The sequence below is a fragment of the Lampetra planeri genome, chromosome 22 (genome assembly GCF_965212315.1).
Source record: "Lampetra planeri chromosome 22, kcLamPlan1.2.h2, whole genome shotgun sequence".
In the NCBI taxonomy this organism is placed as follows: Eukaryota; Metazoa; Chordata; class Hyperoartia; order Petromyzontiformes; family Petromyzontidae; genus Lampetra; species Lampetra planeri.
The window spans coordinates 7,679,969-7,696,401 of NC_136128.1; the positions used below are offsets into that span (position 1 = coordinate 7,679,969).

Sequence of the window (16,433 nt, forward strand, 5' to 3'; positions counted from 1 at the left end):
GATTGTAACAGGCGGTGTGGTACAATTATGAAGGGCGTGTACAGATGACAGAGGGAGAGCGTTGCGCATTCTGTCTACTGCCCATTCCGTTTTGCATTTCCCTTTTACAATTGACGATTTTCATCGACGCGTTTACAGACAACGTACCGAATGAGCCTTTGCTACGTGTGGTCGCAAATGCAATCGCAATCCCACGGCGGTCCTCCACGTATGACGTCCAGTGGTTGCGTTGAATACAATTCCATCGGCCCATTTATTCATTGGCTTACCGGACCCGAGATTTTACGAGAGGGACATTTGTTTTGAGCGGGCCAAAACACATCTGGATCGGTTTCGACGATACGGGTCTCACATCAGCAGAGTCCAGCCCCTTAATTAACAAAAAAAAACCCGCTGCTGCTGCTGCTGCGGCTGCTGTTACCAGATGTAATATTGGCACGAAATAATCCATTGCTTGTGGGCTTAGATTCTTAACGCCACGTCCGACTGCTGTGGCGCCATCACGGGCAGCAGGCAAGCGGCGGTGTGCGATGGGAAATCGGGAGATTTCTACAGCCCACGACATGAGCTATAGGGTGTGAACGAAAAACGCAACGAATTGCATTCTGTGGCATGCTTAAACAAACCCAAAAAAAAAATCGACGTGCGTTCTAAAGCTTATTGTTATTTTGCATTCCGCCCACCAACGTGTGTTCTGTACGCATTACGCTTCGTACCAGTTGTGTGCGCCGGGTGTATCCTTCTTGTATCCTACACATGTAATCGATATGTTAGAAATAAATGTATGGGGAGATAGATACACGCGACTCAAATGCACCAAATGGCCACCCATTTAAATGGAACGTAGCGATGTTGCGCGCCGTAGCGCGGTCATCTGTCGCAGTGAGTGGTGAGGGCGCGCTCATTCCGTTCATTGAACGATGCTAACGGAGGACTTCTAGATTTGAAGCTTTCGTGACTGCGAGGAGTCATATTCTTAGGTTTTTTTCGGTAAAGTCACGAAGGTAAAACATTTTTAATTAATAAAAGTAAAATAAAAATAAAATAAAAATCACGACGTTTCGGAGGCAACACAAGCTTCCGTCTTCAGGTGGAACCGTCACAGCACGATAGCTGTATCAAGCGAGAGAACGGAGGACCTTTATTTAACCGGCCGAGGAGGTCCTTTCAATATTCATTATCCCGTTTAACAAAAGAATATCCTGGAATATAGCTCAGTCTACTGTTATGATAATTACCAGTTTTTATTATTTATCCATGAAAGCGTCGGTGAGAGGCGTCGTATTGGTGCTGGAGTGGGTTTGTTTTTGGCTAGGCCCTCTTAAGTGGCTCGTCAACATTCAAATTGAACCCTCAAAATCCGCCGCCGCCGCCAATACCAAATCGAGCGTTGAGCAGTGATCGCCGATCTGATGGTCGCCTTGAGTCAGTGGTGGAAATTCGTTGTTGCTATGACAGGTCGAGGCGATCCACATAACTTAAAGCTTTCGTGACTGCAGGAATTCATATTCTTTGGGTCTTTCGGTAAAGTCACGTAGATGGGTTCAAAGAGAATAACAAAAAAGAACAAACAAACTACGACGTTTTGATCGCTGGTGTTGCGATCCAAACGTCGTAGTTTTGTTATTTTTTGTTATTTTCTTTAAACCTATCTACGTGACTTTGTATCCACATAACTACAACAGCAACCCCTTGTTGGCCTTAAATCAAGTAGCAAATAACACATTCGCCAATACCACTGCCTTGAAATAGGAAAATATAATGAACAGGATGGCCCAAAGTTCGGACACAGGGTAATTTTATTAATTTTAACACTGGAAATAAATAAACCTTTTAGTACCGTATTCAATAAGTTAATATTGTATCTATCATCGTTATTAATATCTACATTTCTTCTTTCCGTGGGGGGTCATTTCAAATAAGTTATTTACAAAGCTCGACCAAAAATCCTGAATGAATTGAATTAATGAACTTTAAAAAGATTACTAAAGTAATCTTTAAAATAAAGTCCTGATTTTATTTCAAAAGAACATTAAATGAAATAACCCTATGTGATTTGTTGAAATAAATATAATAAGCCTCGTAAGTCAAATGTTCAAACTTTTTTCACACCGTACGTAGGCAACCGTGCTAATCAGAGGTGCGGGGTAAGGGCAACGATGTATGTGTCCAGACTTTTGGCCCACCCTGTCGAGAGAGAGTGGATAATAAGAGATAGAGTTTGCACTACGTGATAATTAGGATCCTGATGAGAAAATACCATTTTGGAAAAATGTTTTCTGATGACCGGTTCAAAACTAAGAAACAAGATTACACAGCCTTACAAAGTAGTACCAGTTTTATCGACCCCCCCCCCCCTAGAGATGATGGGTTGCGTTAGCCCTGGCTGAACTCAAGTGGCAGTAATTGCGAGACGTCAGCTTGCCCCAGCAAATATTTAATGACAGGTCTAACCGTGTGTGATATTCAGTGTTTTAAACAAGTCACGATTATAGTTTAACAACACCGAATGTGTAACAATGGTCGATCATTCCAACCAAAATTACTTGGCTCATTTAGGTTTTCTGGGAAAAATTTTTATAAAGGACATTAATCTAGGATTGACGCTTTCGTGACTGCAGGACTTGCCATAATCATTGGTTCTTTCGGAAAAGTAATTTTATTTTTTATTTTATTTCTACATACGTGACTTTATCGAAATAACCAATGCGTCGAGTTAAGGACGTTGTAAAAAAACACCGGTGCTTATTTATTATTTAGATCAATAACAGTTCCAGCGTTTCCTGCAATTGATTCCCATTGGACGTGATAATGACTCTAGTCTGCACATTACTTTCGCCACACTCGTATAAAGAAAGCCGGCCGATGTTGGGGCTCAGAATAAATACGAATGTCGTGCAAACGAGTGCGTTCATAATTGGGGAAACGGTATACATCGGAGTGGATGTAACTGCCAAGCATAGTAGAAATATTTATAACAAGAACTGTTCCAAGTAAATATGGAACAATTGGGCCAACGTCAATTCAACAGTTCCAAAAACGTGGGTTATTGAAGGTGGGACCAGAAGCTACATTTTTAAAATAAAGTGGAGGATGACAGCAGCCGGGGGGGTTCCGAGTGATTTTTTGAATGCCGATCCAGAGTCCTAGACAATGAATAGGATCGCAGCAATTTCCCTAAGTAACATTTTCATTTTTCTATTTAAAGCTTTCGTGACTGCAGGGATTCATATTCTTGGTTCTTTCGGTAAAGTCACGTAGAATGGAAATAATAAAATAATAAAAATAAAACATTATTTTATTATGTTTTATAACATTTTAATATCCGTACATATTACCTGCTGTGATATGTGCATCAGAAACGTGGCCGCTTGCAAATAAGATAGAACAAAAGCTGCAAAGGGGCGGAAAGTAGCGTTGCAGAGGCGCACACTTAAAATGACATTGAAATGAACAAGTCGATGAGAAAACACACGCAGGTAAAAGGCATCGATGTGGCTGTTAAGAAAAGAAAGCGGAGATTGGGCACGACCCGCCCCTAGACGGGACGATGAGCGGTGGTCGAGACTAACGAGCGAGTTGCGGGGAGGGGGACGCGCCTACGAGGATGTCCGACAAGGAGATGGAGCGATGGGAGTCGAGCCCGTGTTGGTGGATTGTTACATAGCTTGACAATGAGAGGCCTTCGTCCAGCAGCGCATTGGTCATGGTGGTTAGATATTACTGGTAGGAACCTCCTGGTTACACCAGCCCACAGGGGATTATTGTGTCCGTCGTGCAGGGAGGGGCTGGGTGGGGAGGAGAGGGTGGGGAGGGGCTGGGTGGAGAGGGTGTGGAGGGGCTGGGTGGGGAGGGTGGGGCTGGGTGGGGAGGGGCTGGTCACCCCGTGGTGCCCTTATAAAACTCAACGTTTAACCTACTCACGCCGGCTTGTGCCCGCCCTCACAGTCGGCCATATTTGCAGAATACACCACGCCGCCGTTGACCCTGGCCATTGACCGAGCAACCCAACGTTCCTACCAGCTCCCTCCGCAGGAATGTGTTTACGACCTCGCCTGGCATACAGGAGGTCGTGGATTCGTTCCCGACCCCAACGCCTGTATATTTTAGTTTGAATGTTCTCACTGTGCTCATCGTAGATTTTTTTTTCTCTGGATTCTCTGGTTTTTCCCTGCACAATTATAAACATGCGTTAAATGTATGTGGCTGCTATACATTTCGATATGATGAGCCACTTCGTTGAGATATCATTTGTGACCAGGTCGCTTCTAAATATCGAGCTAGAAAGCTCAGTGGGCCTTACCTGGTTAAATGTGTTTTTGTTTAAATAGTTTATAATAAAAGATAACGCTAAAAACAGTACGAATAAACATGCCCTTTAGTTGAGTGAGGGAGGGAGGGCCTCTAAATGAAATGGCTGGAGAGTAATCAGTCCAAAGAATACAGTTTAAACTCCTTTTAACTTCCAAAGTAGTGAACCATCTTTCGTCAGCCTACATCATTGGCATGCTGCACCCACGTGTCCCCTCAAGGTCCCTAAGATCCGGGGATGCAGATCTTCTCTGCATTCCCAGATGGAGGCTTCTGTTTATGGGTGACCGAGATTTTTCTCGTGTAGCCCCCAGGCAATGGAACCCTCTTCCACGAGGTATCAGAGATCTCTGGGTCTGTGGACATTTTTCGTCAATGCGCCTTAAAACCTATTTATACGCATCCGCTTATTAGACGTTTAGTTAATTTCGTAAAATGGATTCTTAAAATGTATTCGCGAGCAAATAATTTTTAACGCGCTCTGAGATCCTTTATGAAGATTGCGATATAAATTAAATTCGAATTCTTACATGCCGCACACATGCGCAGCAGCAGCAGCAGCCAACAGACGGAAGAGGGGAGAAGCCCACGCCTGCCTTCCCCACCATGGAGCCAACCAAGCAGCGAAGCAAGAAGGACTGGAGAATTGGCTACTTCAGCAACGCAAAGGCGAGGTGTGTGAGCCATCATGTCTCCCCAGCGCGGAGGGGGGGGGACTGCGTTTTGTGAATGTCCACTGATGAATGCTCCCCCTATTTTCTTGCCTTGCCCTCTCTTTCAGCAGTTCTTGTCCGGTAGTTTGTCCCCAAATCATTTGGTTCGTCTCTTCGTGTATGTATGTACAGGGACTCGAACGAGTTAGGTTCCAGACATGGGTTCGTAAGTCGATTTGTTCGTAAGTCCAACTTTACTCCTATCGATTCCAAACACGTTGTACGGAATTACAAGTTCTATAATCTCCTGTAGATGCCATTGGTTCTCCATGTTCTGTAGATGCCACTGGTTCTTCATTCAGCAGATGTAGATGCCACTGGTTTTTCACGTTCTGCAGATGTAGACGCCACCACCGCCATCTATTGCGCGCGGCGATTGAACTTACCACTTTTAGTCCGAACAGGCAACTGGACATACGGACAGGTTTGTTCGTATGTCTCAAAGTTCGTAAGTCGAATGTTCGTAAGTAGATGAGTCCCTGTATGTTGCATTTTTTTCGCACCATGCATAGCCAAGTCTCTTTGCTTTTCATCTGTTGTATTTATTTTTATTCACGACTTGCCTTTCTTATGCTATTCGTTGCGCACGGTTGCACTTTATTTTGCTCGGTCGGTGTTAGCCGCTGAGGGCGTGACGGGGTTCTGTTTTCATTCCTGTTGCTCTGTGAATCTCGGTACCGTTCCCATTCCGTTGTAATGCACATTGATGGCCACTTTGTTGAGGGCGAAATTGGCACGTAAAATAAAGATCGATTGATTGGTTTCATCTCGCTGCTGCTGCTGCTGCCACCGGCTCATCGACTCTCTTCCTCCGCTTCTCTCGGTCTCCACACTGGAGTTGATTCTGTCTCTCATCTCTCGCCAGTTCATCTGACGATGCTTGCTGCCCAGTATCACTTCATTTCCTTTGCTTTAACAACAGCACCAGGAGATCCCAGGTGTGTTCCCTGTTTCTCAGTTCCTCAACCTATGCATTCGATTTACTCCGAATATATTTCTTTCCAAAGTTTTTGTTTTGGCAAAGAACTCTGGGAAAGGGGCTGTCCATAAATGACGTCACACACCTGGGGGGGGGGGGGGTCAGACATTTGTGACGATGTGTGTCGAGGGGGGGGGGGGGTTGAGAAATGTGACGTCACATCAAAATGCGCAACTTTAAATAAATAGCGCGTTCTACTTAATTAAATAGACTTTTTAATACATGTTTTCTCCTACAACATCAGAGTGCAGCGCCACATTAAATACGCACTACAATGGCAATAGTTTCAAGCTAGTTGAAGCATGTTTTATATTTTTTAGGGGGGGGGGGGGGGGGCAGAGCTTTCTGACGTCATATTTGAGTGGGGTCTGACTTTTTGTGACGCCGTGTGACTGGGGGGGGGGGGGGGGTAAAAAAATCGTCCAAAATCGCGTGACGTCATTTGTGGAGGGCCCCAAAGGGAGTTAACGGCACTATTTAGGTGGAAAAACCCCACTGAGTTGTCACTTTCCTGCCGATTCACTCCAAGGCCCATAACTGCTCCAGCCATCAGCATTGTTATTTAATTTTCTAGTAAATTCGCGTGCAGATGAAATGGTGGCCGTTCCTGGTTATGGATTCTTATTCCGTTACCCAAAAATATTTCACATTTGTGCCTCCCTGCGCATAGCCCCGCCTGGTCCTGCTGTGCATACTGGTATCATGCGTCGTCTTGACAGTGAGCAGCCACCCTCTAAAACAAAGCTTGCCAAATGTTGCTTTGTAACCAGACAGGCCGGTTTACCGAGCAGCTGGCCTTCCAGACTGTCCATACCAAGATGAGTGTCGTTATACAAATATGATGTTCAGTAACCGTGGCTCTGAACCCTCCGGTAATGTGCTGTTTGTACACAGAAGGCATGTTCCTAGGCATGTAATGATTCGCAGCAGTAACACCCCCCTCCGTACCCATCCCAAGCCCCACCTCCAACGATTCAATGATTTGTCTCAATCCAGGGGTCAGGATGGGAAACTCTCTCGTTTTTTCCCCATCTCCTTTGTGTTGTTTCTTGTTTCATTTCTCTCTCACTTGTACCTTTTTGCTCATTCCCTTTGCCATAACTGGAACATTAGCATACAATTCGCACACAGTCTGCAGACGTTATAAATAAGCGGTTTTTTCCCCCCAACACGCGATTCGGCGCGTGCATCGCGAACCCTGACGATGCATTGTGACGCGCCTAAACTATCGCTACCCTGGTTCCCCCCCCCACCACCAACTTCCCCCCCACTATCAAAAACTAATTCCGGCCACCCATAGAACCTAAAAGCGCGTCCAAGGGAGGCACGGCAGCGCCGCGAAAGCCGACCCCTGCGACACCTCCGAGCGAGCGTGCGTTTGTACACAGCCACGCGGCCTGTCGCAGCGGGAATCGTTCGTTGAGCCGCCACGGAATGCGTCATGTGCTCCGTTTCGGCTGTAGGCAATGGTGCCAATCTGATATACATATGGACACATTTGGCTGCGTAGAGTGTGCTCCGGATAGCCGGCAGCGAACGTGGGAAATCCGTGTGGGCCGTGACGAGCGATTGTGCCTGCGGGTGACCCTGGAATGCGGTGAGGTCGGCAGCCTCAAAAATCTGAAAATCTGGACCGGCCATAGCCGACGCACATCGTCATTCCGTTGTTGTGGACAATAAAACAAATGTAGTTGGCCGCACCTGGAAAAAATCTGATCGCCGCTCGCTTGCGGGCAACTGGGATGGCAACTTCCATGAGGATGACGGACAGTGGTCAAGTGGTCACACGACTCCCGAAGGTTGTGTGCTCTGTAAACCGATCGTTGGCCGTCGAAAACAATATTCAACGAAACCCAGTTTTCATTGATCTAGACAAAACTCGTATCTCTTCGTCCGATTGCCATGCAAAGTTTTCATCGTTGCCCATAAGCAGGCCCCAACTCCAGCTCCAGCTCTGATTGGGGGGGGGGGGGCAGTAGTTGAGTAGTTATGTGGGGGGGCCACCATGACCGTGATTCACCGCTAGCGAGATCGAACTTGGGTGGGGCTCAAGGGACATTTGGTGGGGGTGGAGGGGGGCAGAGGGATCCTCTCATTGCCCCCTAAGCGGCGCCGGTCCTGGTCATAAGCATCACACGGTGGGAAATCAGAATATTGATACTGGAGGAATCCGATGACCTACAAAGCTCATCTTCTTGGTTCTTTCGGTAAAGTCACGTAGAAGGGAAGTAATAAAATAATAAAAATTAAACATAATAAAATAATTCTCACGACGTTTCGGCCACAACGCTAGCAGCCGTCCTCAGGTGAAGAACAGGTCCGTCGGGCCGAAACGTCGTGAGAATTATTTTATTGTGTTTAATTTGTATTATTTTATTATTTCCCTTCCACGTGACTTTACCGAAAGAACCAAGAAGATGAATCCCTGCAGTCACGAAAGCTTTAAATCGAGACCTGCAAAGCTCTTTTATTTCACAGATGTCAAAATGATTTGGCGACGCTTCCATGGGTGAACAGAGCCCCCTCCCTGCCCCCGCCCGCCCCCCAGCGAGCTTCTTGGCGCGCTGGTCTAACTCCTCGTGAACATGCGTGTGCCTTGAGACCTGTGGTTTCAAGGAGTCGAGCCGGCTCACCTGGTATTCGTTCCCTGCGCGTGCGTCCGTGTGTGCGCGCGTGCGCGTGTTTTTGACACGCGCCGGTTTGCCGCTGGCTGGCGTTTGCGGACGCGGGCAGTGCGTTCCAGTTGAACGGACCGGCGTGCATGATGCCTTCAACCAGTCTCCTCCGCTGTACCGTGTTTATACCATCATATTGACAGTGGAAAAGTTTTCCATTCTCCGCGTACCTGCGAGCACACACGCGCGCGTGCGCGCGCGCGCGCGCACGCGCGTGTGTGTGCTCGCCATGCGTGCGTGCGCGCGTGACGTTAATTTCACTCAGGCGCTAGGGATGCACGCTGGTTACTGCTGCGACAGAGGGGGGGAGGTTGAGGGAAAGGGTTTGGCAATCGGTCAACAAGTGAAATAAATGAAAATAGAATGCCGGTGGAATGATGGCTTGTATGCCAAAGCGCTCATGAATGTAATTGACCCCAAACATCCCATTGCAGAGGGACCTGTTGTGAAGTTGCCTGGTGAAGCTTTCTTTGGTAAATAAATAACATAAAGATAATATTACAAAGGGATGTGGTACAGCGCTGTCTTCACTGCTGAAGCTCCTCTCCGCCCCATGTACTGTGCGCCACGGGGGTTGTTTGACCATACTTCACCACGCTGGTGACCGTGCGTTAGTGCAGGAGGGGACGCAGAACCAGTTCAGATATCACTCGACACTGATATTGGACGCGGTCCGGAATCGAACTCGGGTTCCCGCGTTCGTAGTGGAGTGTGCCCAACCACTGTTTCCACTCAACCCTCGAGATAAAATGATCGCATCATTCGCAGCATCATATTGCATTATGCATCATTATCGATTTTCGTACAAAGTCAAATTTGTTCCGGACTCAAACAAGCACGGTTCATTCCTCATCTCTCTCACTTACAGCCCCGAGCCAGTTGTACAAATTCTACATTAGTGTGGCAGGGCCAAGTACATCCACAGGAAGAACACTTTTGGCGTCTTATTAACCGGTACTAGTTATATTTTCCGGGCACCTTGTGCTGTCCGTGCAAAATGGTTTCTGTGTTTTGCAATTTATCCTCCTCCGCATTGGGCAATTACTTCCGGTCCACGCAGAAACAAACAAAAAAACACGTGGCTTGCTCGCTGGGCCGCATGCGTGTGCTGCATTCATTCGCAAGCGCTAGTCGTCGGCGAGAAAAATGCATCACGCTCTGTCTGGGTGATCGGTGTCGATTTTGCGCGAATTCGTACATTCCAATGGGTGACGCATCCTAAGTTCTGTCAAGTTCCTGTGTATAGCTATTTTCTGGATGCAGTTTTATCACGATGTACATCGCACGGCCGCTCGTCAATTTGCCGCCGTGTCAGTTATGGGATTTCTTCTGGTAACATACCTCACCGTGCTGGTCGGTGCAGGTTGGTAGAGAGATAGGGAAGGGCAGGACCGGGTAAGTTAGAGTATTTGTCCGCTATACATTTACACGTGATAAGCCACTTCATTGGGCTATCATTTGTGGCCAGGTCACTTTTGAAAAATAGCTGTATAGCTCAGTGGGCTTTATCTGGTAAAATAAAAATAGTTTATAGTTTATATCACTCACTGTTAGCTATGGCCAGAAATTTAAATTGGACCGCCAGGCAAATTACACAGTGCGTAAACCACTGTTCGTCCATCTCGTGTATATACAGGGACTCCTTTACTTATGAACGAGGTAGGTTCCAGAGGTCTGTTCGTAAGTCGATTTGTTCGTAAGTCCAACTTCACTCCTGTCGATTTCAAACATGTTGTACGGCATGTACACTGAACACGGGAAATGGCTTAAAAGTTGTATAATCTCCTGTAGATGCCACTGGGTCCTCAAGTTCTGCAGATCTAGATGCCACCACCGCCGTCTATTGCACGGCAGTTGAACTTACGACTCTCGGTCTGAACAGCTGCAACTCGACATACTAACAGGTTTGTTCGTATCTCTGAAAATTCGTAAGTCGCGTGTTCGTAAGTCGATGAGTCTCTGTACACAAATAATAAATAATGTAATCATTCGTAGGCCATCGTCTACCAAAGTTGTCGTGCAACTGTGGTGACCCAGAACAGACCGTGGGACACTTACCGACTTTGGTCCGATTCACGAAGGAGAGCTCACAGCGCGATGATCTTTCCAGCTCCTATTGCAGGAGCATCACGACCACTACTCTGTGCAGTTTTCCGCATTAGGTGGTAACGCTGCTTATCGTGAGAGCTCGGAGTGGACATGAATTTTTTTTCTCGTCACGTATCGGCACAATTGTTGTTGTATGGAAGAGTGGGGGGTGGGGGGGCGGGAAGCAAAAGTGGAAATTGAATTTAAAATAAAAGAAATTCGGAGTAATGAGGAAATGGGGCCACTGTGCCGATTGTGTGCGTATGTATGTTGAACTTTTTTCTCACCGTACGTAGCCAACCGTGCCAATCGGAGTCAATTTGGTGGGTACAGTAGAAACCGGACACGAACAACCCTGGGGGAGCAAGTTGATTGACAGTGCACATTATCAGAGTAATGTTCTTTTGTTTGTATTATGACTGCAGGTATTGCGGTCTATGCAAACATGACTCCTTGTAAAAAAAGGGGTCAGTTTTGTTGCCAGATAGAAGGGTAAAGAACCAATTATCATATTTTTACTGGCAAATGAGGTTCCCATAGTGTATAAGTTCAAGTTCATGTATTCGGTAGAGCCCTGTGAGCCATTCGGCTCTTGAATCGGGTGCAACCGCAACAAACAAAAAAACAAAAACATGAATAAAAAACATCTTAAAGTGAATATGTGACTGAGTGCAAACAGAAAATCCAAGAAAAGACAGCAAAATATTGCAGAAAAAACACCGTACACCAACGCTGTGTGCAAAAATCCCAGTGGGATGCAAGTGAAACAACAACAACAACAACCACAAAACTTCCCTCACCAGCATTGTAAGGCTATACCACTTCTCCCAGGCTTGTGCTTACAGAAGGTCTCTTTATAATAGTCGTCTCCAGTGTTATTATTATGCATCATGACTCCGCACGCATCCTGGTGTTGTGCATTAGCAAAACACAGTCATGTCCGGTACGCGTGCTGAATTTCCTTCGCACCGTGCGTAGCCAACCGCGCTAATCGGAGGTGCGGGGGAAGGACAACAAACTAAACACGACAACAAGAAGCAGTTCCAGAGAACTGAGTTTGATCGTAGAGCTTGGGGACTCGTCGTGTGACGATTAATAACACTGGTCAACAAAAACATTTTTTTTTCTGGCCTGGACTTTTGCAGCTGTTTTAGACTAATTTCAGGGTGCTGATTCCAAATCTGATCTCAGATTTGCTCTATCACATCTCATTTTTATGCTATCGGCATACTCCATTTTCATTGATTTTACCCGAAATTAACTCCGTCCCTTATGATTGCAAGTTGTTGCGAGTCAGTGACTGCTTTAGTGTTAAAATATGGTGCTGTATTTTTAGGATAGTGTGTTTATAATATCATTTTATGTAGATATCCACATCTATTTAATATTTTTCTTCTGCAGATTTTATTGAAAATGTGATATTTGATATCTCAAAAACCTGATGTGATAGACAAAAACTGATGCCAGATTTGGAATCGGCACCCCATAATTACCTTCCAACCGTTGGAATACCTTATGCCAGAAAAAGTGTGACCAGTGTAATCGATGGTGACAAGAGCACAACCCCCCCCCCCCTGCCGAGGGAGGGTCTGTTTGTGATAACTTGACGATGCCTATTTTGATTTGCTTTAAATGGCATGTTTCATTCAGTATCATTAACACGAGTCGAATGAACAAAAATCAAGTTTCTCTCCGCTGCTCATTGGAACACTGGGGCAGTGCTCATCCTCCGCAGCTTACCCTAAGGCAGCCGTAGAAATTCCACTTTCCCGTAGCAGTAGCTCGTCTCTGCATAGATCGATCACTGCATTATAACGGTTAGATTTGATGGGTTTATGGTAACACAGTCCTGCCATAATGCCGTTATATTTTATGCAGGAATACCTGGACTCTGGTCACGGCCGCCGCCCTCCGTTGATTTGTTTGCCCAATTACATTAGCGGAGTGCCTGGCTTGGGCTTGTGGGAGGAAATCTGAGCACAGTGTACCCGGAGAAACGAAGACAAAGATCCCCCGTATAGCCTTTGACAGACCGCTGGGGGAAGTGCTGTTAGCGAGCACATTGTGAAGGCACGCGAGGGGGTGGGTGGCCAACACCACGCCCGGCCGCCTTTGTCTCCCGAAAGTGGCGATGTTTTCGCACCGCACCGGGTACCCATTTGAGGCTGAGTCGACCTATGGGGGGAGGCCCAGGACCGGTTCGAATAATCGTCACTGGTGATGGCCGTGAGCGGGAATCGGAATTCGGGGCGTCGGATTCATAGGGCAGTGCGCTAACCGCTGCGCCACCGCTCCCCACCCGGATACACCCACACATACCGGGCAGCTGCCTCGCAACCAGTACAGGGACTCGTCGATTTACGAACGAGCTGGGTTCCTGAGGTCTGTTCGTAAGTAGAGGAGTCTCGAAATACCCAGGCGTGTGAGTCTTCCATCCGTGTGTACGAATCAAACTCAACACATGCTCAGCTACCGAGAGCCGGCGAGGTCGGACCCACTCAGGGGGGGGGGGGGTAATTTGGTGGGATTGGGACGGTACAGACACGCATCGAGGTTACTTAGATTTGATTTGAAGCTTTCGTGAATGCAGGAATCCATACTCTTTGGTTCTTTCGGTAAAGTCACGTGGTAGGTAGAAAAATAAAATAAATCACGACGTTTCGATCGCAACACAAGCGACCGTCATCAGGTGGAACAGATACAGCAGGAGAACTACTGACATCATGTCCAGGAGAACAGCTGACATCGTTCTTCTGCTGAATCTGTTCCACCTCTTCCACCTGATAACGGACGCTTGTGTTGCGATCGAAACGTCGTGATTTATTTTATTTTCCTACCGACGTGACTTTACCAAAAGAACCAAAGAATATGTCATTTAGATGATTATGCTGCTGTGGATTTCCACATGATGAGCGCACTTGTCGTTGTGGCTATCATTTGTGGCCAGGTCGCTTCTGAAAAAGAAGCTCATGGTTCAGAGGGCCCTTGCCAAGTAAGATGAAAAAACTGTTTAGTTTTACAGTACTTTTTGATTTAAAGCTTTCGTGACTGCAGGGATTCATATTCTTGGTTCTTTCGGTAAAGTCACGTCGAAGGGAAATAATAAAATAATAAAAATATAAAACAATAAAAATTCTCACGACGTTTCGACTGCAACACAAGCAATCATCATCAGGTGTGAAATCCACAGTACTTGTATATCTTTTTTGAGTGATTTGTTTACCATGTCCGTAATTCACACTCCTATCGTGTTTTTTGTTGTTTTATTATTTGTTGTTGTGACATCGCCCTACTGGACATCTGTGAGAAAGAGCTTTACAGCACATCGGATTCCTCCAGTATGAATACAGATTCTGATTCGTGCTCGGTTTGTTGTAGCTACTGATGCAGCCCCAACGAGAGTGGAGGGGGGGGAGCGTCGTGCAATCTCCACTTGCCGTTTCAGAGGATCACAGCTTTAATCCCAGAAGCCACCCCTTGGCTGACGCTGCGATTTGTGTGATAACCACGGTAATGCTTCAGCTTCATTCACTCCCAGCGGATGTCAAAGATCCCCCCTCCCCCCCCCCCCACCATGAGGTCATTCCCACAGACTGGGTCAATGTGCTGCGCACCGAAAATTTCACGGATCTAAATTAGAAAAATGACACGGCAAAGTGACTCATTTTAATGTCCAGCGCACGGGAAACGTTGCTGCCCCAAAGCCCGAAGGCTTCACAGGACTCTCCCGAAAAATGAGTCGCGATTGGCTCGGTGAGGCTTTGCTGAGTAATACTCTTAGGTTTTTTCGGTAAAGTCACGTAGGTAAAAAATTAAAATTAATAAAAGTAAAATAAAAATGTAATAAAAATCACGACGTTTCGGAGGCAACACAAGCTTCCGTCTTCAGGTGGAACCGTCACAGCACGATAGCTGTATCAAGTGAGAGAAATTCCAAGAAAACAGTCCTTGTATATATACTGGTTGAGGGTGGGAGGAGCCAAGGTAGGCCCTGGATATTATTTTTATGAGGTTCGAGGTTCGGTGGAATTTCTCTCACTTGATACAGCTGTCGTGCTATGACGGTTCCACCTGAAGACAGAAGCTTGTGTTGCCTCCGAAACGTCGTGATTTTTATTTTATTTTTATTTTACTTTTATTAATTAAATGTTTTTACCTACGTGACTTTACCGAAAAAACCTAAGAATATTAATCCTTGCAGTCACGAAAGCTTCAAATGTAGAATTTGCTGAGTAAATCGACGCAATCGACGCGTCGGCCTCATTCCCTGCAGGGGCGCGGCTGAATTGGTCGGAGTGGGGGGTGGGGTGGTGGTGGAGGCTAAGCACTTGCCGTTGAGTGCTTCTGCCTGGCATCATTAATCATTCATTGGGAAGAGCTTCGCCAAGAATTAGCTTCTAATTTTTTAACACCGCCTAGGATCCAGCGTGAATAAGCGATGCAGGATTGCGCAATGTGTTGCGTAATGATTTAGCTCGGCGCGGTCGTCAATGCCGCCGCCTTAAAAAATTAACCCGTAAAAACAAATATTTTCACTATAAATCCTTTATATGCGTGGCATCGGTTTTATTTTATTATTCATTTCTGTTTTTCTTAAGAGTTTCATTTTCATCACATTGGTATTTTAAATAAAATATTTAATAAAAAAATTCCTAAAAAGTGGAAAATTTTGGAAAAAAATTTTCACGAAAATAAATTGTCATGCACAACGAGTCTGTGCAAAATGTCAGCTCGATTGGATCACGGGAAGTGGGTTAAAAAACGACCGAAAGATTTGCACGGTCGTAAGCGCGCAAGCAAGCAAGCAAGCGAACTTAATATAAAGGATTTAAAAAAGGGAAAAATATCCGCAACACGTGACGTTTTGGGCAATGATCCTTCTTCATAGCACATCGACAAACCCAGAACGATTGCGTGGCCTTATAGCTTGTGACTGCACCGTACAACGTGAGGCCCTGATCTAGAAATATGACCGCACTTTAGCTATACATCGCTTTGTGTGTGCGTTTATAACAAACCTATTGTAGTCCACATGCAATGTATTATTGATGGACTCTTAATGATAATAATCATTTTCAATTATTTGTCTGGCCACTGCTCACTCAAGGTCTTCTCACACTTTATGGGTTAATAGGGGCTGTTTGACCATACTTCACCACTTTGGTCGGTGCGGGTTTTACATTCATCTCCGATACGTTTCCGAAACGCTTTTGGAAATTCCGCTTTCCCATGATGCGAGAGCAGCCACTGTGTCAATGTTATGGTCGTAGCGGTGCGTCCCAATTTATTTGATTCATATCCAAGGGAAAACGACGTTTTTGATTCCTATAGGTATTAGTCACGGGGTTCGCCTGACCCAGAGGTCGGCAACCTGCGGACTCTGGGGTCTTCAAGGGCTGTTTCATGACGTTAATTATTGAGGACCACCACCTCGTATTCACCGCCACAGTGCGTTGCTGCTCTTGAAATAGTGAGTTGTATCTTTTTTTCTCGCCGAATTAGAAAAAATAATGGCTCCCCTTGTTGTTTCGGTTGCCGACCCCTGGCCTAGCCCCAGCAGCCACGAGAGGTAAACGACCATTCGACCGCTATTTGACAAGAAATGTATTCTTCGCATCGAAACGCGACCCTGAGTCGCGACAATTCACCGAATCGTTGGGTGGCAAA

The 16,433-nt window shown here is 46.1% G+C and overlaps 1 protein-coding gene across 2 annotated transcripts in view; it reads left to right on the top strand.

Annotated features, from left to right (window-relative positions):
- The window catches only part of LOC144724967 (nuclear receptor coactivator 7-like), a 65,390-nt gene that overhangs the window by 510 nt on the left and 48,447 nt on the right, over positions 1-16,433 (top strand). Inside the window, exon 2 of one of the 2 annotated variants that reach the window (XM_078604329.1) lies at positions 4,861-4,985. In XM_078604329.1, the coding sequence (XP_078460455.1) occupies positions 4,918-4,985 (68 nt within the window). In that variant the 5' untranslated portion in view covers positions 4,861-4,917. The remainder of the gene's footprint in view (positions 1-4,860; positions 4,986-16,433) is intronic. The other variant, XM_078604331.1, reaches the window with a different exon arrangement.